This window comes from Hipposideros armiger, unplaced genomic scaffold (genome assembly GCF_001890085.2).
Source record: "Hipposideros armiger isolate ML-2016 unplaced genomic scaffold, ASM189008v1 scaffold_1236, whole genome shotgun sequence".
Lineage (NCBI taxonomy): Eukaryota > Metazoa > Chordata > Mammalia > Chiroptera > Hipposideridae > Hipposideros > Hipposideros armiger.
Genome location: NW_017732586.1, coordinates 52,096 through 78,036, shown reverse-complemented (window position 1 = coordinate 78,036; position 25,941 = coordinate 52,096). Strand labels below are relative to the sequence as shown.

Here is a 25,941-nt window from a genome sequence, read left to right as displayed (position 1 = left end):
CTCAGCTCGGGCTGGACTCGAACCGCTGTTGCTCAGAGCTCAAACTCTTGAGCGAGCTCTTAACCAACTGAGCCACTCGGCCGGCCCAGAGCTTGCACTCTTGAGCGAGCTCTTAACCAACTGAGCCACTTAGCAGGCCCTCCCTATTAATTTTTGCAAACACTTGAAGTAAACAAATTTTCAAGTATTTGGAAATCTGAAGGTACAGGAAAATCCCCAACTGGTTGTTCGCACATGCAGAGAAGTTGTGGCCTCCATATACCAGAGGAGTTAACAGGTCTGGCGCACTGCTTGCTTGTTTTCACAGTAAATAAGAAAGCCTGGACTAGAGAACATTTTCATATTTAATTCAGTGTTCTAGCCATTGAAACTGTTGTCTCTGATAAGAAAAAAAACTGATGGAGGGACACTCTCTGAAAAACAAAACCTATTACCTTAGGTTAACAAGCTGAACAAAATTATCTTTGACGATACCAAAATGTTCTGATTATAATCTCAGACTCCTTCAAATTCAAGTAATTAAAACTTGAAAAGTAAACACCTGGCTCAGAGATCTATAGATCATTAGCCTAACTAATATCAAAGAAAAATGTCAGATTTTTCTTCTACAATGAAGAAAAACAAAAACAGTATTCACATCGGCATACTCGGCATACTCCTATATTGTTAATCAAAACCTAACTCTGGGAAGTCTGCTGTGGGTAATTCTGGAAGGTGAAAGCAAACCTAAGCCACTCTCTTTCAAGACAGTAAAGTGCTGGGAAAGAGGATGCCTGAGGCCAACAGAAATATAACTACCATCAATAGTTTTCAGGCATGAGGAAAAAATAATAAACCTTCATTTTAACTTAATGTTTGAATAATTAATTTCGCATTGAATGTGGAAAGTAATAAGGATTCTAGGAGTTAAGCACAAATGAGGTTGATTGTGAAGCATTTCCTTCGTTGCTCAGTCCCATTTTCCTTCAAATCAGTTTTCTTGAGTCAATATATGTATTAGTTTCACTTTCCCTCCATTAAGGACGCTTACTACTAGGAAAAAACCCTTAAGCCGTTCTTTGTAATTTTTATTTTTCTCATCCCAGGTTAAAATCTATTACTCCGAACTGCAATCTCAAATCTCCTTCTTTCTGCATATACCTCTGCTGGCCTCTCAGTAGAAAACATAGACCACAAATTATGGACCTCCTTCACACTTCTGATACACTACCACCACATTTTGTTGTAGTATTCATTTTGCTTTTATCATCTGTGTCTGGTATTAGACTGGGCTCCTTGAGAATAGGAACTCTCATTCATCTTTGGGCATCTGGGGCCAAGTTCCAAAATGTAAGTAATTAAGGAAAGGAATAACTCCAATTCTTTCAAGTTCTGAATTTGTGGTCCTCTCAAAAATAGGTGGCTTATATATTAGGCCCCCCTTACCCATGGGAAATACGTTCCAAGACCCCCAGTGGATGCCTGAAACTGCAGATAGTACCGAACCCTATATATACTGTTTCCTTTTATATCTACATACCTGTGATAAAGTTTAATTTATAAATTAGGCAGAGTAAGAGATTAATAACAATAACATTATTAATGGCAAAAGTTATGTGAATGTGATCTCTCTCTCTCTCTGATAACCAAGAAAGCTACTAAGCAACTAACAGGTGGGAAGTGGGTACATTGGACAAAGGGATGATTTACATACCACAATGAAGCGGGATTGCATGAGATTTCATCACACTACACAGTATGGTACATAATTTAAAATTATTAATTGTTTATTTCTGGAACTTACATTAAATATTTTCAGACCATGGCTGACTATGGGTAACTGAAACCCTGGAAAGCGAAATCCTTGGATAAGGGGAAACCACTGTATTCAAACTTTGATTACTTGGTTGTTTCTTTGATCCAGTTCTGTTTTGGGGGTCTCAAAAAACAGTTCAAGAAGCAAATGTCTGGAATACTCCCACGTGGCAATATTTGCAAATATAGCCATGCATTGCTTAACAACAAGGATACGTTCTGAGAAGTGCATCATTAGTTTATTTCGTTGTTGTGTGAACATCACAGCACGTACTTCCACAAACCTAGATGGTACAGCCTACTATACACCTAGGCTGTATGATGTAGCCTATTGCTTCTGGGCTACAGGCCTGTACAGCATGTTACTGTACTGAATACTAATAGGCAACTGTAACACAATGGTATTTGTGAATCTAAACATAGCCAAGTGTGTATTCATGTGTGTGCATTGGAGGGACTGAGAGATGGCTGTGGAGGGTGGCATCTTTGGAGGGAGAGTAGATGTCAGGAGGAAAGAAGGGAGTAAGGGAGAAAGGGAAGGAAGAGGAGAGAAAGGAAGGGCTGAAGTTGAAAGAGACCCAGAGAGATAAATCTTGAGACAAGAAATAATTAAGAGAGGAAGAGAGATATGGATGTGGAATGGGGCTGGGAGGAAAGACAGAGAAAGAAAAATGGAGGGAAGTGAGTTTGTGTACAGGTGTGTGCACGCATGTGCATGTGCAGGGGTGAGCTTGGGCAGGCTCCCAGGCTCCCCTCCTCCTCCACCCTCTCCAACTCCACAGGCTCCAGCCCTGGTCAGGCACACGGCTGGCAGGTGGACAGCATGCTGAGCCTCCTCATGTTTAAACCACCAAGAGCTAGAAGTAAATTCAACATCGTAGTTGGGTTCAGACTTTTCTCTCAACATTGCAAATCTTTTACTTATAATCCATTATAATCTTATGGGACCACCATTGTATATGTGGTGCATTGCTGACCAAAGTTATACGGGGCATGACTGTAAAAACTCTTAAGCCCTAACTTTCTACTACTAAAATTCTTGTGATGCCGTATTTTTGTGTGTTGAGGTGGTTCAGGTACAGGAACAAATGACAAAACTAATAAACAAATGGACACAAACGGACAGCACATGTATGCATACTAATATATATACACACGTACACGTGTATACACAAAAAAATCAATTAGGAGCAAGTGCAGTACAATGTTAATGGTGGTGAAACTGGAGGTAATTTTTATCTTCTTTGCTTTGCCAAATTGTTTTTTAACCAGAATGCATTTTTCAAGACCTTTTTTTTTTTTTAAACTTTATTGGGGAACACTGTGTTTTTCCCAAGACCCATCAGCTCCAAGTTCAGTTGTCATTTTCAATCTAGTTTCGGGGGCACTGCCCACCATCCCAAGCGGGAATTGAACTGGCAACCTTGTTGAGAGCACACGCTCTAACCAACTGAGCCACCCAGCCGCCCCTCAAGACCATTTTCATTTAATGTAATAATAGCTTGATATGGCTGTTTAAATCTGCCAACTTGCTGTTTTCTGCTTGTCCCGTCTGTGCTTTATTCCTTTTCCCTTCATTTCCTGACATCTTTGGAGTAATTGGAGTATTTTCTTAGGATTCCACTTTATCTCCACAATTATTAGCTATACTTCTGTTTGATTTTTATAGTAGTTGCTTTAGGCTTTACATTAGACATCTTTAACTTATTCTGCTTTCCTAAGGTATAGCGCTTCATGTACAGTGTTAAGAACTTTATAATCATGTACTTTCATTTCCCTCCCTCCCATTCTTTGCGCTACTGTCATACACTTTCTTTGTAAACCTGGTAAACTTCACAATACATGGTTTTAAACCAGGTATCCTTTTAAATCTACTATTTAATTTACAATGTTGTGCAACCATCACCACTATCTAATTCCAGAACATTTCCATCACCCCAAAAAAGAAACCCCATACTTGTTAGCAATTGCTCTCAATTCAATCATCTTTTAAAAGGATTAAAAAATGTCTTTATATTTATCCCCACATTTACCATTTCCAGTACTTTTCAATTCCTTGTAAAGATCCAAATGTCCATCTTAAATACTCGTAATTTTCTTTCTGTCTGAATAGCTTCCTTTAACATTTCTTATTGGGCAGGTCTGTTGGCAACAAATGCTCTCAGCATTAGTTTGTTCAAAATCTTTATTTCACTCCTATTTCTGAAAGGTATTTTCCTAGGTAAAGAATAGTAGTAGGCTGATAGTTTGTTGTTTTTTTAAAGCACTTTAAAGATCTCTCGTTGTCTTTTGATTTGCTCAATTTCTGATGAAAAATCTGCTGACATTTTTATGTTTGTAAGTCTATACGTTTCCTTTTTTCTCCGCCTGCTTTCCAAATTTCTCTTTATCACTAATTATCAGCAATTTGATTATGATGTGCCTTGGTGTGGTTTCCTTTATATTTATTATCCTTGAAATTTGTTGAGCTTCTTGGATCTGTGGGTTTGTAGTTTTCATCAAATCAGAAAATTTTCTGGTCATTAATTTAAAAAAGACTTTTGTCTTCCCCTCTCTCTTTTCTGGGGCTCCAATGTTAGACTGTTTTTGTCCCTGACTACTATCCCTTTTTAGTCAATGATGCTCTACTAATTTGCCCCACATTTCCAATCTCATTTTGGACAGGTTCTATTGTTACATCTTCAAGTTCATTGATTTGCTGTTAATCCCATTAGTATATTTTTCATTCCATTCCCATCTCTGTAAGTTCTAGCTAGGCCTTTTTTATATCTTCCATTTCTCTCCCCATTATGGTAACCATTTTCTCTACCTACATGAACAGCTAAAGCATAATTATAATAGCTGTTTTAATGTCCTTACTTGTTAATTCCATCATTTCTGTCATTCCTGGGTCTGTTTCTATTGACTGACTTTTCTGATTACAGGTCATATTTTCTAGGTTCTTTGCGTACCTGGCAATTTTTTATTGGATGCCAGACATTTTGAATTTTGTTTTGGGTGCTGGATTTTGCTGTATTCCTTTAAACGGTGTTTGTCTTTGCTGTGGCATACAATTAAGTTGCTTGGAATCAGCTGGATCCTCCAAGGCTTGCTTTTATATTTTGTTAGGGCAGGTCTAGAGCAGCCTTTAATTTAGGGTTAATTTAGCTCTGTCATCAAGGCAATAGTTTTTTGATGCCCTATGTATACTCAGGCTAATGAGAACACAGACTATTTCCAACGCTTTCTGAGTTCCAGCCTACTGTTTCCCAGTGGGTTTCTTCCTCTGGCCTCAGATGGTTTCCTCTCATGCATGTGCAGATCAGTATTCAGCCAGACTCAAGGAGACAGCAAACTGTTATTTCATATACCGTCTAGTTTCCTAGTTGTTTAAGATAGCTAGGTATATTCAGTCTTTGTTATTCCATCATTGCTCAACAGAATAAATTTTGTAAATCAACTAGTGATTTCACAGTATCCTATCTAAAGCCTTTGTCTTAGTCTTCCCCCAGCTCTGCCTTTTAAAAATATGTAACAATACTACTTCATTTTTCTTGGAATTCAATCCACTCTTAGTTTGACACTATTTTAATTCTCCTACTACTCTGATTATGATTTCTTATTCTTGAATCCTCAAATATAGGCAAATTTCCAAAGTTCCATCCTTGCCACATTTTCTTCTCCATCTGTGCAGAATCTCACCATATGCAGTTTCAACAAGTTCCACAATTTCATTTACAACCTCTTTTGCTGCTGATTCCTAACTCAACAGAGGCACCATAATATATACCTGGCCTTGTACTACTTCATTCAAGAATAAACACAAAGGAAAAAAGCAGAATACAAAATGTAAAACCCCAACTACATCTTAAAATAAGTTTATATATGTACTTCTATATGTATGTAACCTGAAAAAAAAACCAGAAGGTAACTGAATTAAAATGTTAAGAGTGATTTTGTTTTATGAATAATTTTTTATACTTTTTGTTTTTGACGGGGGGGGGGGGGAGCGAGAGACAAAGAAAGACATACACTAAATTTATAACGAGAAGGTATTTTCCAAATCCCCATTTCTAGCTCACAGCTCCAACTGTTTTGTAGGCCAGCATCTCAAACCAATACTTTCAAAAACCTGTCATGTATCTCCCACCTAGAGCCTGCCTATCCCCCTTTGTTCTAGTTAATGGTACAAAGTCCTCCCATAAACTTTAGAGCCATTTCAACTTGATCCTCTGTCCCCACATCCAGTCGACAATCCTAACGGAAACAATGAGTTTCAATTTGTGGGAAACAATATTACTGCACAAGGCTCTCGAATAATTATCTTACTCTGCACCTATCAGCTAGCAGAATAACACCCTCTCCCCTTTTTTCCCAGGGATACAGGAGAAATCTGTAAAAAGGAAGCAATAGACGGCATAGAATCAGACTGTGCCAGGGGTAAAGAGGTAGATTTTAAGCAGAGGCCAAAGTCACACAATGAGCCCAGGGAAAACCATGAAGCAAGCTGGGGACTCGATGAATCTACATTTGGCAGGCACCTGAAGATGGGAAAGGAGAAACACATGAAATAAGGATTCAAATGGCACTTTGGCATAAAGTTATTTTGCTGCCAAAATTGGCATTTGTTGAGCTGAATAATATACGCTATCAACTGTTTACCATGTAATTAACCAGTTCTGAACAATAAGGTTTATAACCTTTTTATTTTTAATGTTCTTTTAAAAATAGGCAATTAATGAACATGGTACAAAATCCAATGGTCACAAAATAGTATGGATGAACCTTGAGGACATTATGCTAAGTAAAATAAGCCAGTCACAAAAAGACAAATATAAATACTGTATGATTCCACTCACATGACATATTTAGTGTAGTCAAATTTATAGACAGAAAGTAGAATGGTGGTTACCAAGGGTAGTTGTTCAATGGGCATGAAAATGTTATGGAGTCTGGTTGAACAGCAATGTGAATATGCTGAACAGTACTGAACTGTACACTTGTAACGATTAAGATGGTAATTTCATGTTATATCATTTTGTCACAATTAAAAACTCAAAAAAAAAAGTCACTAAATAGTATACAAAGAAAAAGTATTGCCCATTTTGTCCCCCAGCCACCTGCTTGTCCTTAGAGACAGTCAGCATTTTTCTATCCTCCTGGAGATATTCTATTTATATATGCTCGTATATATATGCCATGAAAAATACCCATACAGAAACAGCAGCACACTAGATAGGCCATTCCTGCTCCGTGGACTTTTCATTTAATATACCTTTAGAGACATTTCTAGATTAGTTCACACAGGACTGCCTTACTCCTTTTAAGAGCTGCTATCAACTCACTGTATGACTATACCATTAGTTATTTTACCAGTTTCCTACTGATGCTTAATTAAGCTTTGCCCAAAACTCTGCTATTACAAACACAGCAATGAATGTCCTCATACTATTTAATCCCCCCATATACAAGCGAGTGTGTGTTTACAAGCTAAAACAAAGGGTATGTGCATTCTTTATGACTGTGTGTATACACACTATTTTTATTCAAAAAATTTTACTGAAGTATAGCATATATTCAGGAAAGTACACAAATACTAAGTTCATAGCTTGATAAAATTTCCCAATGGAAACACCCCCCCCCCAAAGGCCCCATGTGTTCCTTTTCAGTGAGCTCCCCTAAAGGTAATACTACCCTGACTTCTAACACTATAGATTGCATTTATCTGTTTTCGAACTTATATTTTTGTGGGGGAGGGGAGGGGAATAGACAAGTTGTTGTCCTTTTGTTCTTCAGTCTAGTTGTGGAGGACGTTGCTTCACTGGCCCATGTTGGTATTATCATTGCGCTCTTCCCGGCTGAGGCACTCACTCATCGGCCATTGGACGGCCGCTCACGGCGGCTCATGGCAGCTCACAAAAGCTCTCGCCTGCTGCCGGCCAGCCCCACTGCAGCCTAAGCCGTCGCCAGTGACTCACGGCAGCCCAGCTCCAGGTCGAGCTGTTGTTCACCATCTTAGCTGTAGAGGGTGCAACATCACTGGCCCTAATGTGGGATCTGAACTGGGGCCCTGCTGCTCAGAGCTGGCGTCCCAAGCCAACTCTTAACCAAAGTGCCACTCGGCCGGCCCTTGAACTTATTATATTTTTGTGTCTGGCTCTTTTACTCAACAGTATGTGAAATCATCTATGTTGTGTGTGAACTGTGGCTAATTCATTCTTGTTCTCTACCATTCCGTTATATAACTACATCATTCTTTACTTATCCGTACTACTCCTAAGGTATGTACAGTCATAATTTTAGTGACTATCATCAAGCTGCTTCCCAGTTTAAAATCCTACCATTACTACAAGGAGTAGCTGTTTCTCTACATCTTAGCCAAGTTAATTGAACTGATCTTTGCCAACCTGGTATATTAAAAATGCTTTCAATATAGTTTCAGTTTGCTTTTCTCTTATTATGACTGAAATTGAGGATTATTTCCTGTTGAAGAAACATTTCTCTTTACTTGCAAATGTCTTTTAATGTTCTGTGCCCATTAGTCTATTGAGTTGTTGGACTTTTCCACATACTGATTTAAAAGGACTCATGGGTTTTTTTATTTCTTTGTTGTTTTTTTAAAAAGGAAATTAGCTCCTTGACCATGATGCACGGCAAATAATTTTCCTCAGTTTATTTCTCTCTGAAGTTTCAATTTTGTTTATGCTAGTTTTTGCCCTGCATAGGTTTTGTCTGTCTTTATGCAAACTCATCAACATTTTTTTCTTTTTGGTTTCTGGTTTTTTTTTAAACTTAGAGCAACTGAAACTCTCATACATTGCTGGTAAGAGTGCTAAGCTGGTACAATCACTTGGAAAACTGTTTGGCAATATATACTAAAATTAAACATACATATATCCTACATACGTATTTATGCCAACCAAACATGTACAGCAATGTTCTTAGCAGTTTTATTCAGTTTAGCCAAAAAAATTTAAACAACCAAAATTTCTATCAACGGTAGAATAAAGTGTGGCATATTAACACAACATAATACCACACAATAAAAAAGAACAATTGCTACATACAGCCTAAATAAATCTCATAGACACGTTAAACAAAAGAAGCTAGACACAAAAGACTTACTATATGATTAGATTTATTTGAAGATCAAAAATAGGCAAAACTAACCTATAAATGGAGGTCAGGAAAGTGGTTATCACTGGAAGAGAAGGTATTGACTAGAAAGAGCATAGAGAGAATTTTGGGGTGCTGGAGATGGTGTGTATCTTGATCTAGGTGGTGGATACTTTATGAATACATACATGTTTATTGAGTTGGTCCCTTAAAATATGTGTACTTTCCTATCTGTGAATTATACCTCAATGAAAGTTTTTTTTAAGTAATATAACAAGCTCACTTTCTTTTTTCCCTAATCACTACTTAGGTGACCCGATAAATACTACAATATTTATTGAAGAATTGTTTTCATCTTTATCACATATGACATTTCTATAAATGAGGCTACTTCAATACTCTCAACTCTGTTCCAGTGACAATCCGTCCACTCTCGTGCTCTTAATTACTTTGGCTTTAAGACTTTAATAACCCTAATCCCTCCTTCATGAATACTGATTTTCATAATTTTTATTAAAAATTTCACTTTTGTTCTTTCATAGAAACTTTAGAATCAAGTTTTTAAAAGCCTGTTGAGATATTAATTGGGATTACATTGCATTTACAGATGTTATCAACACCCAGATACCATCAATGTAAGATGTACAATTATTTTATGTAGCACTAAAAAAAAGACATTGCCACACTATGACATAATGCTACCTTATGAGTGAAGGTTTTTATTTTATGCCTATTAAAAGAGCTCTTTTAGTTTTAAATAGTTTTGACTTTACATCACATGAGTTGTGCTTATAATGAGACGAAAATGAGTGAAATAAATTGGTTATGTTCTTAAAACTTCGTCACCACTACCGCATGGCCAGAAATGATTGGAAGATGCCACAAATTTTAAGGCATATCTCAATTTTAGAAATGATAAAATGAAAGTGTATCTAACAATAGAAAATATGGCATCTATTTAGAGGGGATACTGATACCTTTCCTGTGTGAGAGTTACTCTATCCAAGAAACTATATTTCAGCATTTATTCTTTTATGTTCCTCAGTATAGTTTTACAATATTTTTCAAAGATATTCTTCATTTTCTTGTTAAATTTATTTCTATGTAGACTTTTTTTTTCCTTAAAAAATTCTGTTGGGAAGATGTGCAAAACCTCTATTTAGAAATCTATAAAACGTTATTAAGAAAAAAACTGAAGAAGACCAAAACACATAAAGAGATAATGTTCATGAGTTGGAAGGTATGAAGATTTCAATTATCCCTAAACTTATTCAATGCTATTCCAATAAAAATCCAAACAGGTATTCTTGTGGAACCTCACAAGCTGATTCTAAATGTATATGCAAATGCAAGGGGTCAAAAATAGCCAAAACTTATTATTTACTGGATATCAAGATGTATAAAACTAGAGTAGCAATTCTCAAATTTTTGTTTTGAGTAATTCTCAAACTCCTACAAATTACTGAGACTCTAAAGAGCTTTAGTTTATATGAGTTTATCTATTATAGGTATCACAATCCAAATTAAAACAGAAATTTTAAAAAATTTTAAAATAACAAGGAATCCATTATATGCTAACAGAAATAACACTTATTATGAAAATAACTATTTTTCAAAACAAAAAATGTCGTGAGAAGAGTGGCACTGTTTTACATTTTTGTAGATCTCTTTAATATCTGGCTTAACAGGAGATAGCTGAATTCTCCTAGCTGCTTCTGTACTCAATCTGTTTCACTATCACATGCAGCCTCTGCACACTCATGAGAGAATGAAAGTGAATAAGGCAAAGAGCATCCTATTCTTACTATGACAATAGTCTTGACCTCGAAGACCTACTAAAAAGGACCTCAGGGACCAGACGCAGTCCCAGAACTACTGACACAGAGTACTTAAAGACAGTGGTACACTGGCACACGGACAAACAGAAGAATGGAACGGGAGAGCCCAGACAAATCCTTGTATCTACACACTCATCTAATACATGACAAAAGTGACTACAAGTGGTGGTGCCACATAATTACAGTCATACAGGAAAAAAATGACGCTGACTCATCTCACACCATTAAAAATTCCATAGATTGTTGATCTCAATGTGAACAGCAAAACAAAGAGAAAATAATATAAAATAACTTCATCACTAGGATATAAAACGTTCTAATTATAAAGAAAAAGACTGACATATTTAACTTCATTAAAATTAAGAACTTATGTTAATCAAAAGATATCTTTAAGGAAATGAAAGGCAAGGCAAGCCAGAGTGGAAGAGAATATCTGAAAACAGATGAATAAGACAAGGACAGAACACCAGGTAGAAACATTGGCAAGGCTCTAATGAACCCTTAATGAACCTTTCAAAGAGAAGATAGCCAAAGGCCAATAAACATATGAAAGGCTGCTCAACTTCATTTGTAAACAGGAAAATGCAAATTAAAACCAAAGAAGAGGGTTAAATAGTACAACCACTTTGGGAAATTGTTCCGTAGTTTCCAATAAAATTGAACACCTACTCTACAACCCAAAAAATCCATTCGCAATATAAACCCAAGAGAAATGAGTGTGTGTGCATATAAAAAAATTTGCAAGAGACTGTTTATAGCAGCTTAATTCATAACAGCCAAAGCCTTGAAATAATAAGAAAATGATAACCACACAATGGAACTAAGCAATAAAAAAATAACTGATAAAACCAACAACTCAGATGAACTGCAAATAACAACAACAACAAAAAAATTATGCTGGGCAAAAGAAGCCAGACACAAGAGAGCACATACTGTTGTTATGAGCCCACTGAAACAAGGTTCAAGAAGAGGCAAAACAAACTGACAGTGGCTGGCTGAGGTCAAAGCAGTATATCAGAATAGCAGCTTCTGATTGGAAAGGAATATGAGAGAATTGTCTGGGATAGTGGAAATGCTCCACGCACACGTAAAACAGTCTTCAACCTGTAAATCGAAGATTTTTGCATTTTACCGTATATGAAAATATACCTTAATTACACCTAAAAATCCATTACATGTATACCAGAATGGTTAATACAATTTAACAGATTGACAATTCTAAGGCTTGGGAAAGAGGCAAGAAAACAGGAATTCTTATACATCATTGACAGGAATCTAAACTAGTGCAACCACTTTGGAAAACAGTCTGGCATTATGAACTAAAACTGAATATACACAAAAATGTTCAGAGCAGCATTATTCATAATTGCCACAATGAAAACAATTTAAATGTCTATCCAAAAAAAGTAAATAAATCAATTGATATAGTCCTATAATATTCAGCAATGATAAACTACAACTCCATAAAACATGGGTGAATTTCACAAAATAATGTTGAGGGAAAGCAGCCTGAGTAAAGAATACCAACTAAATTTCCATTTATATAGTTGAAAAAGCAAGCAAAACTAAACCACCAAGTTTGGATGCAATCTTAAGTAGAAAAGTATGAAAGTGATTAGCATAAAATTCAGGACAGAGGTCACTCTTGAGAAGGAGGAGGGAGTTTCAGGAGGGCTTTCTGGAGCCCAGACAATTATCTCTCTGATGACTTGAATGTTGGTTACAAGGGTTATGCTTTGTAATTATTACATCAAAAAAAGATACACAGCTTTTCTATATGTATGATACAAATCAGAACAAAAAGAAGTTTAAAAAAATCAAATGGACCTGGTGACTGACTGGATTTGATGGGGGAGGGGAGAGAAACAACCAAGGACAACTCCCAGGTTTTGGACTTGCACAACAGCTTGGATGGCTATGCCTTTCACTGATAGAAAACATAGATAGAAAACAGCATTTTCAGGGAAGAATATAAATTAAATTTTGGACATGTTAAATTTATAGTACTTTTGAGACATCCACATAGAGACATCCACATAGAGACGTCCAGCAGGCAATTAGATATGCTGATCTAGACTAGCTCAAAGGAGATATCCAGGCTTGAATATAAATTTTGGATTCATGTGTAAGTGAAGCCATGGACACAGATGTGACAAGGAAAAGAAGACTGACGGGGTGTAGAGCAGATCCCGGGGACATCAGGCCAGTAAGGAAAACCAAGAAGGAACCAAGTGATAGGAGGAAAATCAAGAATAGGTCATGAGCCATTAAGCAAGAGAAGAGTACGTCTCATGAGCACTGCAGGTTGATGCATAGTTAAGAAAGAATATGGGTTATGTGCAATACTCAGCAAACCAGTTTTTACTCCACCTCTTTTTGGTTGATTTGAGACAAGTTAACAACCCAAGAGAAAACCAACGCTTCTGAGAATGGCTGAAAGTTTTTGTGTTATCTTTAGAAGTGAGGAATCACAGCCCCTCTCACTCAGATAAAAGACAACAGATTTGAGAGTACTAATTGGATCTGTGTGCTACTGGGTAGGATCATTAAAAGGTCAGCACACAGTAGGCTCACTCTTCTGCTTCTTCCCGGTGACTGAAGTGGTATGGAAAGCCTTCACGAGAGGGCTTTTCCCTTCTCCAAGTAATAGTTGGAGCCAAACCTACTGCTTGGGCAGAAAAGGCCTGAGGCTGGTGGTCAAGGCCAGGCGTGAGGCAGGTGGCCAAGCCGTCAGCTAGGGCAAAAGGGTTCTCTCTGGTTCCATGGCCTTGAGCACTGCCAGGTAAGAGTTAGAGCAGGCTCTGCTCACACCACAAGGAAAGGTCCAGCTGTGTTTGAGAAGTGGGGAGATGGATGGGGTGCCTCTCATGGCCTATTTCAGTTTGAAACAAATTAAGCTTAACTAGATTGGAAAAACAGCCTCTCCACATGAACCAACTGGGCTCGTTTCTGCCTTGTGTCTTAAGAGTTTGGTACCCAAGTCCTAGTTAAAAATAAAATGCAAAGTATTCTGGTTTTTCATTTGCCAGTACAAATATTTAATATATATCTCTTCCTCAGGGACCCTACAGAAATGAAAATAGTGGCTGTTGACTGAAAAGAATTCTAATATTCCTGGGATCTCTAACTGGTATACAATCATAAAATTTCTCAATTTTTACCACCACATAAATCACATACAAAACAAAACTATAAAGGATTAACTATTGTGGTATCTAAAGAACTTCTGCTACAAGAAGAATACAACCAAAAAGGGAAAAACGTGAGGGTATAAACAGATAATATTCAAAAGAAATACAAATGCTCATTAAACATGTCAGTACAAAAATTCAGGTTACACTCATCTAACACCTGATAAGTTACATTCCAGATAATTAAGTAATTTTTTTCAAAACTAAAAGAAATTATAAATGCACATTCATCTGATATCAGAATAAGAAATGCTCTTGTAAACTTAAAACATATGAAAAAACTACAAAGAAAAATTAAACTTTTCATACATTTAAAAAAACCCGATGTACTACTAAAATGAAACTAAAATGGCAAAAATATTAACAATTAATATAATATACTCATATCCTTTAAATATATAAGGCGTTTGTCTAAATCAATATAAAAATATTCTAATACCTATACAGGCAAGACTCAAGAGAAGACATGCCAACAGTTAATAAAAATGTGAAAACCATTAAACCTTGCTTATGCTTGCGGAGAATTCAAATCAAAACAATGAGATGACATTTTCATATATCAAATTGATAAAGATTAAAAAAAATGAAAATGCCCAATACTAGCAAGGACACAGGACACCTGACATTCTCTTACACTGCTGGTGGAATTTAAGACGTGAGAAAATATTGGGCTGTTGGGGGAAGTCATGACGCATTTTTGCAACGAAAAAATGAAAAATACGTCATGACTTTTCCGACAACCTAATAGCTGTGACATGTTAAATGAGGAAAAAAACTATACAATACATATAGTGTGACTTCAACTTACTCGTGTTCCAGGCACTGTGCTAAAACTGTTTACAGGTACTGGCGCAACGGTGCACTCCATATTCACAGTAATCTTGCGTTAGACACTATTAAGTTGATACAAACGTAACCGCAGTTTTTGCGTTGAAATTTGCCTTTGATATTGGAATACATTCTTAAATAAATGTGGTTATGCTATACATAATTTTAATGTGCATTTCTCACTTTATATTTTTTTGTTAATGACTTTTTACTTGCTGTTTATTTTATATGTACTTTAGACTATGGAAATGATGTTAGACACAAAGCAAATTAGAGCGATTTTCTTATTCGTTTTAAATGGGTCGTAAAGCAGCAGAGACAACCCGCAACATCAACAACACGTTTGGCCCAGGAACTGCTAACGAACATACAGTGCAGTGGTGGTTCAAGAAGTTTTGCAAAGGAGGCAAGAGCCTTCAATATGAGGTGCATAGTGGCCAGCCATCAGAAGTTGACAAGGACCAATTGAGAGCAATCATCAAAGCTGATCCTTTTACAAGTACACGAGAAGTTGAAGAACTCAGCGTCAACCATTCTATGGTTATTCGGCATTTGAAGTAAATTGAAAATGTGATAAAAGCTCCATAAGTGGGGTCCTCATGAGTTGACAGCAAATCAAAATATCACCGTTTTGAAGTGTCATCTTCTCTTATTCTGAATCTAGGCAACAACGATTCATTTCTTTTTTTTTTTTTAAACATTTTTATTGGGGAATTGGGGGATAGGAACAGCACTGGGGAATTGGGGGAAGGGGAACAGACAAGTTGCTGTCTTTCTGTTCTTCAGTCTAGTTGTGGAGGGCGTTGCTTCACTGACCCAAGTTGGCACCATTATTGCGCTCTTCCCGGGTGAGGCAGATCAGTCGCCAGCTTCTGGACGGCCACTCACGCTGGCTGCTGGCCACACACGGTAGCCCATGGCAACCCACCGCAGCAGGGGCTGCAGCCTACGCCATCGCCGGCGACTCAGGGCAGCCCAGCTCCAGGTTGAGCTGTTGTTCAGCATCTTAGCTGTGGAGGGCAGTGTCACTGGCCCTCATATGTGGGATCCAAACCGGGGCCCTCTGGCGTCCCAAGCCAGCTCTTAACCAATGTGCCACTCGGCCGGCCCCAACGATCCATTTCTTGATCAGATTGTGATGCGCAATGAAAATGGATTTTATATGACAACCGGCGACGACCAGCTCAGTGGTTGGATCTAGAAGGTCTGAAGCCCTTCCCAAAGCCAAACTTGCACCAAAAAAAGGTTATGGTCACTGGTGGTCTGCTGTCGGTCTAATTCACTATAGCTTTCTGAATCCTGGCAAAACCATTACATCTGAGAAGTATGCTCAGCAAATCGAAGAGATGCTCTGAAAACTGCAACGCCTGCAGTTGGCATTGGTCAACAGAAAGGGCCCAATTCTTCACCAATAACGCCCAACCGAACATCACACAACCAACGCTTCAGAAGTTGAATGAATCAGGCTATGAAGTTTTGCCTCATCCACCATATTCACCTGACCTGTCGTCAACAGGCTACCACTTCTTCAAGCATCTCAACAACTTTCTGCAAGGAAAACACTTCCACAACCAGCAGGATGCAGAAATCGCTTTCCAAGAGTGCACAGAATCCCAAAGCACGGATTTTTATGCTACAGGAATAAACAAATTTATTTCCTGTTGGCAAAAATGTGTTGATTGAAATGGTCCCTATTCTAATTAATAAAAATGTGTTTGAGCCTAGCTATAATGATTTAAAATTCATGGTCCGAAACCACAATTACTTTTGCACGAACCTCATATTATCCTCATTTTATGGAAGAGGAAACGGAAACAAGAAAGATCAAGTTATGGAGCCAAGATTTCAATCCAGGTACTCTTGCTCTAGAATCTGTGCTCTTAACCATTAGCACAATGCACATGAGGAAATAAATAAAACTCTTAAAACACAACGTGGAGTTGAGTACAGCCAACTTGAATTCCTATTTTGTCATGGATCTTCTACTATTTTACTTCTCAAATACAATAATTGTTTTTACAAAGGTCAATAATCACATAACAACAATAGTGTCCTTGAAATTCCTGTAAATTACACATGTTTATAACAAAAAAAAGTTTATAGATCATAAAATGGCTTAAAAATATTTTTGTAGCCAAAGAACTTTTTTCTGAATGAAATTTTATGTGTATCTGCAATATGAGAAACAGAATGAAGCAGTATTTTATTCTATCAGTATATTTTAAAAGCTCACATTTATAACATTTACAATGAAGCCCTTCTGGTGAACACAAACTTTAAATCATCGATGATTGGGGCAGTCAAATTGGTTCTAATTGTGCCATATCGAGAAAAACCTAATTCACAGAGATTAGCAGTTGCAAATACGAGTTTTTTGGGTTTTTAAAAAAATAGTACATTAATGCTATCTAAAGATTGTATTGCACCTGTCCAGAAGTCTAAGTAGAACATTTCTAAGTTAAATCTCTAATATTAAGGAATAAGAATACTTGGTAATCACAAATATTTTGGTTAAAAATAAAAATGCTAAAATATACACACTAATCATGACATTAGGATATTATGCATAAGGCAGTCACGTTATTGCATAATAAAATGAGAGTTCTATAGTAGTGAATTTGCTTATATAACATTACATTGGCAAACAAGCACTGGCCTAAATTTTTTTTTCTTAATTGGGAAATTGGGGGAAGGGAACAGCGCTGGGGAATAGGGGGAAGGGGAACAGACAAGTTGCTGTCCTTTTTGTTCTTCAGTCTAGTTGTGGAGGACGTTGCGTCACTGGCCCAAGTTGGCACCATCATTGCGTTCTTCCCGGGCGAGGCACATCAGTCGCTGGCTTCTGGACGCTCACGCTGGCTGCTGGCTACAGACGGTAGCCCAAGGCAACCTACTGCCACAGGGGCTGCAGCCTACGCCCGCCGGCGACTCGCCACAGCCCAGCTCCCGGTTGAGCTGTTCAGCATCTTAGCTGTAGAGGGCAGCGTCACTGTCCCTCATATGTGGGATCCGAACCGGGGCCCTCTGGCGTCCCAAGCCAGCTCTTAATCAACGCGCCACTCGGCCGGCCCCTGGCCTAAATTTTAAAAATACCAGTATAAAGCTACAATCTCTCTAAACAATAGAATTTTTTAAAATCCAAGTATATGCACAAAAAAAACAAGAAACTACTACAAGGATTGTTATCCTGGGTATTGGCATTATCAATATTTTTAACTTTTCTTCTTTTGCTTCATTTCACTCAGATATTCTAAATACATTGCCGTTTTGTTTCATTTTAGTTATTTTAAAATAATTATAAATTACAGTAATTTGCAAAAAATGCACAGGAAGGTCCCAAGCACCCTTCACCTAACTTCCCCCAATGATAACATCTTGTGTTTAACTCTAGTACAATATCACAACCAGGAAACACCCTGTACAATCCAGTTTATTCAGATTTCACCAGTTTTATATGCAAAATGTGTGCACGCGCACATGTATGGTTCTACACAATTTTATCACATTTTTAGCTTCCAGTAACCACAACTGAGATACAGAACTATTCCCTTCCACGAAGTTCCCTCATACTATTCCACAACCACACAACCCCTTCCCCCATTCCTAACTTCTGGTGACCACTAATCTGTTCTCCATCTCTATAACTTTACTCTAATGTTATATAAATGCAATCATATAGCATGTATCCTTTGAAAACCGGCTTTTTTTTCACCTAGCATAACTCCTTTGAGGTAACCTGGCAGTACAAATCAGTGGTCCCTAATGTGTTAAAATTTAGCATGATATGCATTTGAATGTATATAAACGTTTATAGTGCTTTAAAGTTTAAAATGTTAAAATGTGAATCAAATGTTTATGAAATCCCTGTTGACATGCCACCGAAGTAGGATTCTGGGGTAAGAATTTTGAAAAGTGGGCCGGCCGAGTGGCACGTTGGTTAAGAACTGGCTTGGGATGCCAGAGGGCCCCGGTTCAGATCCCACATATGAGGGCCAGTGACACTGCCCTCTACAGCTAAGATGCTGAACAACAGCTCGACCTAGAGCTGGGCTGCCATGGGTCGCAGGCGTAGGCTGCAGTCCCCTGCTGCAGTGGGCTGCCATAAGCTACCATGTGTAGCCGGCAGACAGCGTGAGCGGCCCGCAGCTGCTGTGAGCGGTCGTCTAGAAGCCGGTGACTGATCTGCCTCACCTGGGAAGAGCGCAATGATGGTGCCAACTTGGGCCAGTGAAGCAACGTCCTCCACAACTAGACTGAAGAACAAAAGGACAGCATCTTGTCTGTTTCCCTTCCCCCAATTCCCCAGCGCTGTTGCCATCCTCCAATTCCCCAATAAAAGTCTCTTAAAAAAAAAGAATTTTGAAAAGTGATTAACAGTACAAGTCTAGTGCAATCTAATACAAATACTGCCCAAGAGAGAAAGCCAGTGCTCTGTGCTTGTAAGTCTTACCTGTGTTTACAAGGACACGTGGCATACAAGAATGCCTGGCTCTGCTTTTTTCTGGGCAAGCTCTAGATTCCAGTCCTGTTCCAACCCAGATGCGTCTATTACATCAAAATATGACCACTGCTATTCACCCAAGTGGCCACCGTTCTCTGCTTTTCCTCATGTTCTTCCTTAGAATTCTTCTGAATCATCAAGGAAATGAATCCCTCTTTAATTCCTAGTTCTGCGTGGTGATTTAGCCAGCACCACACCGCAGGCCCAAATCTCCAGGCTCTATGCAGTAGATCCACATGACTTAACACCTCTCAAAATGGGCTATCCCACCCTAGCATTCAGTCTCACTCTTTTCCCCCTCCCTCCTCCACTCCATATGCCCAGATCCACTTTATTTTTCCTCCCTTGGCTATTCTGTTAAGTCTTCCTGATAACTTACCCTACATATCTGTTCACTAACTAGGTGTGAAAAATGCCGTATCTTCACAAGTTTAGACTCAGCAGGTTAATATCCCAGGCACTTACTTCTTCAACACCATGCCTTCATAGTAATGTCCTTACTTTTCAAAAAAGACTGTTCTAGACTAGACGGAAAAGCTATAATACAAACTAGGCATTGTGGCACACAAATGTAAAAAAATGGCCCCAATGTTTGCATATTTTTAAAAATTTAGCTGATATGGGTATCACTCTATCAATATTAGATCTAAATGCCATTTAAAGTAGTGGTAAAGAGCTTGGACTGCCTGGGTTAGAATCAGGCCTCTGCTACTGTATTATCTAAATCAAGTTTCATTTACATTCTGTGTAACTCAGTTTTCTCATCTGTAAAATGGTGGCAAAAGTGCCTCACAGGACTGTTTTGAGAATTAAATAATATGTGTAAAGCATTTAGAACGCTGTCTAGCATACAGTGGGCATTATGTAAGTAGTAACAGTTCTCTAATGCATGGCAGTCCAGATTCATTTCTTTGTGGTATCTCTCTACTCCTCTTGAATTCTTTGAGTTTATATTGCTTCTGAAATTTTCATACCAAGAAACAATAACATGAGAATCTATATTTTATTTATTAAACTCATCTTAATCAAAATTATTAGAAAACTCTGACATCACTCTTAGAAATATTTTTGTGGCTACATCTCCTAGGACAAGGGAAACAAAAGAAAAAAATAAACCAAATGGGACTACATCAAACTGAGTTTTTGCACAGTGAAGGAAACCATCAAGAAAATAAAAGACAATCTACTTGATGGGAGAAGATATTTGCCAATTATACATCCAATAAGGGGTTAACATCCAAAACATATAAGATACTTGTACAACTTAACACCAAAAAAACAATCCAATTAAAAAATGGGCAGTGACTGAAGAGACATTTCTCTAAAGAGGACATACAGATGGCCAATAGACATATGAAAAGATGCTCAATGTCACTAATCATCAGGGAAATGCAAATTACAACCACAATGAGATATCACCTCATACCCGTCAGGATGGCTATTATCAATAAATAAGTGTTGGAAAGGATGTGGAGAAAACAGTCCTCATGCACTGTTGGTGGGAATGTAAACTGGTGCAACCACTATGGAAAACAGTATGGAGGTTCCTCAAAAAAACTAAAAATATAACTATCATATGACCCAGCAATTCCACTTCAGGGTATTTATCCGAAAAAACTGAAAACGGTAATCCAAAAAGATATATGCACCCCTATGTTCACTGTAGTATCACTTACAATAGCTAAGATGTGGAAGCAACCTAGGTATTCACTGATAGATGAATGGATAAAGATGTGTACATGTACACAATGGAATATTACTCAGTCATAAAAAAAGAATGAAATCTTGCCATCTGCAACAACATGGATGGACCTACAGAGAATTATGCTAAGTGAAATAAGTCAGAGAAAGACAAATAGTGAATGATTTCACTTATATGTGGAATCTAAAAGACAAAAACAAACGAAACAGAAACTAACTCACAGATACAGAGAACAAATTGATGGTTGCCAGATAGGAGTGGGGCTGGCAGGATGGGTGAAATAGGGGAAGGGATTAAGAAGTACAAATTGGCAGTTATAAAAACAGTCATGGGAATGTAAAGTACAGCACAGGGAGGGAATATAGTGAATAATATTGTAATAACTATGCATGGTGCCAGGTTGGTACTAGTCAGGGGGATCACTTCATAGGTTGTATAAATAGCTAATAACTATGTTGTACACCTGAAACTAATATATTGCATGTCAACAGTAACTGAAAAAACTTTTAAATTATTTTTTTAAAAATCTAACTACTAGAAACATTTTTTTACATACAAGTAGTTACTGAACATTCCACTAAATATGAATGTAAGTACTTAAAAGTATGGTGTGATGGAAAGAATGCTAGCAAAAGGAAGGAACAGATCAGAATATATGATAATTTTGTTTAAAAAATGGGGGAAATAATATGGTCATATTTATGCTTGTATATGCATAAAATGGCTCTAGAAGTTTAATAGCTGCTTATGGGGGGGAGAACTCCATGTTTGAGGGAAGAGTTATGAAGAAAACTTCACTGTATGTGCTTTAGTATCTTTTGAATTTGAAGCTGTGAATGTATTACCTATACAATAATTTAATTGAAAAAATGGGAGGCAGGGGAATTCTAAACAATACTCTGGAAACCAGGCTTCTAGTTTCAATCTGCACTAACTATGTTACCTTGGGCAACGAGACAAAGCAAGAAGAAGCAAAGATTTCTAGGTTCTTTCTAATTCTCAAACTGTATGATCTCAGTGGAGTGGGGACTAGTAAATATAGGGTACTAATTGTTTTTTAAACTATGTGAGAGGTACTAGTCCAACATTTTGCAAAATAACGTAATTTTTTGAGGACTTGATAGTTTACAGATACTATTTCTGTATTTTAAGAACTGTAGAACTGTCAAGCCTATTAAACTTCCAAAATCATTTACCGTATTTGCCGGCGTATAAGACGACTGGACGTATAAGACGACCCCCTAACATTTCCACTCAAAATACAGAGTTTGTTATATACTCGCCGTATAAGACTACCCCCTCTTCCGCACACCTTCCACACACCAAATAAAAGGTAAAACAATATCAGATTTGATTTGGCCCACTGAAGTGCAAACAAGCGTATTATATTTCGTGTCACCACATAACCGTTTTGGCGATGTTGAGCCACCATGTCTGCTACATGTTTTTCGAGTTCTGGCCAGTGTGGGGTGCCTCTTCTTAATGCACACTTACCCCTTGGCATACTCTTCAATGCTTTCTCATTTGATTTCCAGTCCCGAACCATCTTTTCTGTTACTCCATATTGTCTTGCAGCAGCACAATTATTATTTTCCTTAGCAAAGTTTATAACTTTCAGTTTAAAATTTGCATCATACTTCTTTCTTTTGGCTGGTTCCATGATAGGGATGATAGGGGTTTGACTGGTCGACATTTTCTATGCTGTACTGTACAATGGTGCAGTATTGTGGTTGGCTGTTGGCTGTATACAAAGCCTGATTTGATTGGTCCCTGCTCCCTGTTTGCCCGCCCTGTCACTATAGCAGTCTGGTCCACCCTTGCATCAGCATCTCCCTGGGACCTCACTAGTGCGCAAGTGCGAGCTCTTCAACAGTCTAACAGGCACCATTATAGCGCAAAATCGCGAATCTTCAATGCATATGTAAAGAAATATACGGTAACCCGAATTTTACAAAATTGGAAAAATCGCACACAGCCGAGCATACACTCAGCAGCGCTGCTGATGCCTGAACGGTATGTGGAATGAAGTGGGCGGGCATCGGGAGGCCACTATGGCACGGGGCAAGCACTATGGGCAGTCTATCTGAAGTGTACCTGGCGTATAAGACGACCCCCCACTTGGAGGCATATTTTTCAGGGCCAAAAAATCGTCTTATACGCCGGCAAATACGGTATACTATTTTTACATAAAAACCTTTCTTGGAAGGGTTCCTGTAATGTAACTTACAGGAGATACCTACAAAGAATACTCTTTTATTTCTCTGGCAACACTTCTAAAGTTGTTTTAAATAAACTTTAAGTCTTTATACTATGCCATAGAGTGAGCAATAAAGAACACTAAAACAACTTACATTTAAAATACATAAATGACTATACTTAAAACAAGAAACTTACACTACTTAAAGATGTTTATTATCAGACACCGAAAAAAAATAAAATAACATTTCCAATCAATGACAACTATAATTAATTACTTTATTCCAGGCATGGATTCCATGTACCATCTTTAATGCTACCATTCATCTGGTAAAGTAAGTTTCACTATCCTCATTTAACATAATAAATAACTGAGGCTTCCGGATGATAAATGACTAGTTGAGGCCAGTCTAAAAAGTGGAAGAGCTAGGGGACCACACTAAACCTTTGGATTTGAGCTCAGTGCACCACACAGGGGTTACTTAATGTTGGCTGGCATGCGGGTGCAGGTTTGCCAGAGTTTTTACTAATTTATATAAAAATGAGGAAAAATAAAGAGGAGAAAGTAAACTTTTTAATAAAACTAAATGATTTCATTTAAAAGTCCTTTACTCTGAGATTGTCCTTTAAAATTGAGCTAAAATATCTTTGTTTTAAATGAAATGATGGTGACAGTAGATAGCAGTGTGGGCTACTGTTGCTGTTTTTATTGGCTATACCTCCCAATTGGGGAAGAGGGGGGTGGAGAGGGGAATATAAGGATTTCTTTTGAAATTGAAATCCAAAAGTACTCCCTTAGACAGTGATGCCTCCCAAAATACTAGAGAACTTTCTCTCTCTCTCTCTCTCTCTCTCTCTCTCTCTCTAGGTTCCCTCATGAATCTACTTTATTCTATTTGGATAAGGACACTCACAAATGAAGAATAAATGAGTTTCAGCAATCCAAAGTCTGGTGAATTCACGCTGGATTCTGATATAGGATTTTCCGATTCTTTGCATCAGTTAACTTTCCTCACCCTTTATCTTCGACTCTACTCACTCAAACCTGACTCAAACTTTCTTTTCCTAAAATAACTTTTTTAACACTACTGCTAAATGGCAATCAATACTTAAGACAAATAAAAAGAACTACTTAAAGTCTCCAATGATCTGCTATTTAAAGCCTTTTTCACTTTGACAAAATAAAAACTTTTAATGATGTTTAATCTACCTATAGACTAGAAAACTAGTCTATAAATCAGACTCAAGCCACTTTAATTTCCAAATCTCTGTATCTCTTAAATATATGAAGTTTGTAAATAGTTACAAGACAAATAGTTAGAATGCTAGCTTGTTCATGTAATCACCAATATGTAGATCAAAATAAAACTAGTAAGCTTATACATTACTGTTTATCTAGCAATTTACAGATCAACAGGAGGGGAAGAATCTATTCAAAGGTGACTACTGTGAACAAATTCAAAATATTAGGCATAATGTCTCTATTAAAATTGCAACCTATCAATTTGAAATCATTTCACTTTTGCTGTTTTTAAATGAACCCTCATTAAAAAAAAAAGCTGCCGCTTTTAGGATGTAAATTTGTTTTTTTTAAGTAATCTGCCTAAGTAAATCTAATGCAGAAAATAAAATGTAACGATAAATTAACTACATTTTTAAAAACCTAATATCATCAGTAAAACAAACCAATCACTCCAGTTTAGCAATGCATGTACTTTTAATCTTCTGTGGAGGTCCCATTATACTAATCAACAACGTTTAAAAGTCACCCCACTGCCCAAAACATCATCTCTACACATGACATACTCATTATTTTACTCAAATTAAGCTTAGACTAGACCAAAACTCAGGCCATTTCTCTGTCCCAGGCACACTGAAATATACGAGGGGGAATCCAAGAAATCAGATATGTTAAATGCTGGTATCTTCTTCCAAGGTAGGGTCAAATTCGTGTTTGCCCGCAAATGTCACCGTCTCAAGAAGGTTGGAAATTCTTATTAGCGCTACAGAGTACAAAAAGGCCTGACAACGGAAACACCTGTCCTAGAACCGGGAAGGCAGTGGGAAATGCCACCCCGAGCCCACGCCGGCCGCAGCGATCCGAAACGAAGGGTGGACACCTACCTCACACACGCTTCCTCCCACAGGGTCTCACATCCCGACTTGCCTCCGGAGCTACAACCAGGAAATGTGTCCTGCCCGCCAGGACTCAGCCTGAGCGAACCTCCCGCTCCTCCCCCAGCCGGCCCGAATTCTGGTGTGCTCCGGCCTCCCGGCTACACTGCCACCTCATCCCTCCTCGCCGGTCTCATGGTCCCGCCACCTCCGCCCCAGCGGCCTGGTCTTGGGCGCCCCCCACCCACCCCCGGGCCGGAGCCCCCAGCCGCCGCCCGCGCGGGTCTCTCCGCGGCCCAGCACGCACTGACCCAGGCCTAGCTCCCGCCGCGCTCTCCCCGCCCCCAGCCTCCGCCCTCGTCCCGCTCGGCCGTTCCCGGCCCGCTCCCCCAGCCGGGATACCTGGAGGCAAGGGCGGCGGAGCACTTCACCCAGGGCCCCAAGTCGCAGAGGGCCCGGTGCTCAGGATCCCGCTCCTTCTCCCGCTCCACGTGGTAGGCGTAGATGGAGAGCAGGATCCCGGCGGCGCACACGGCATACCGGGCCACCCGCTCCCACCGCGGCACCGACACTCTCAGCAAGACGGGCGCCGCCATCTTTCCCCCTCCGCCGCCGCCTCCTTCGCCGCCGCCGCCTCCCTCGGCCTCCACCTCAGCCGCCGCCGCCGCCGCCCGTCGGGGC

The 25,941-nt window shown here is 38.5% G+C and overlaps 1 protein-coding gene across 1 annotated transcript in view; it reads right to left on the bottom strand.

The window, feature by feature from the left end:
* Positions 1-25,930, bottom strand: part of VKORC1L1 (vitamin K epoxide reductase complex subunit 1L1) — an 89,642-nt gene extending 63,712 nt beyond the window's left edge. The window contains exon 1 of the mRNA XM_019633065.1: positions 25,663-25,930. Coding sequence (XP_019488610.1) covers positions 25,663-25,856 — 194 coding nt within the window. The 5' untranslated portion in view covers positions 25,857-25,930. The remainder of the gene's footprint in view (positions 1-25,662) is intronic.
* Between the last annotated feature and the right edge of the window lie 11 nt (positions 25,931-25,941).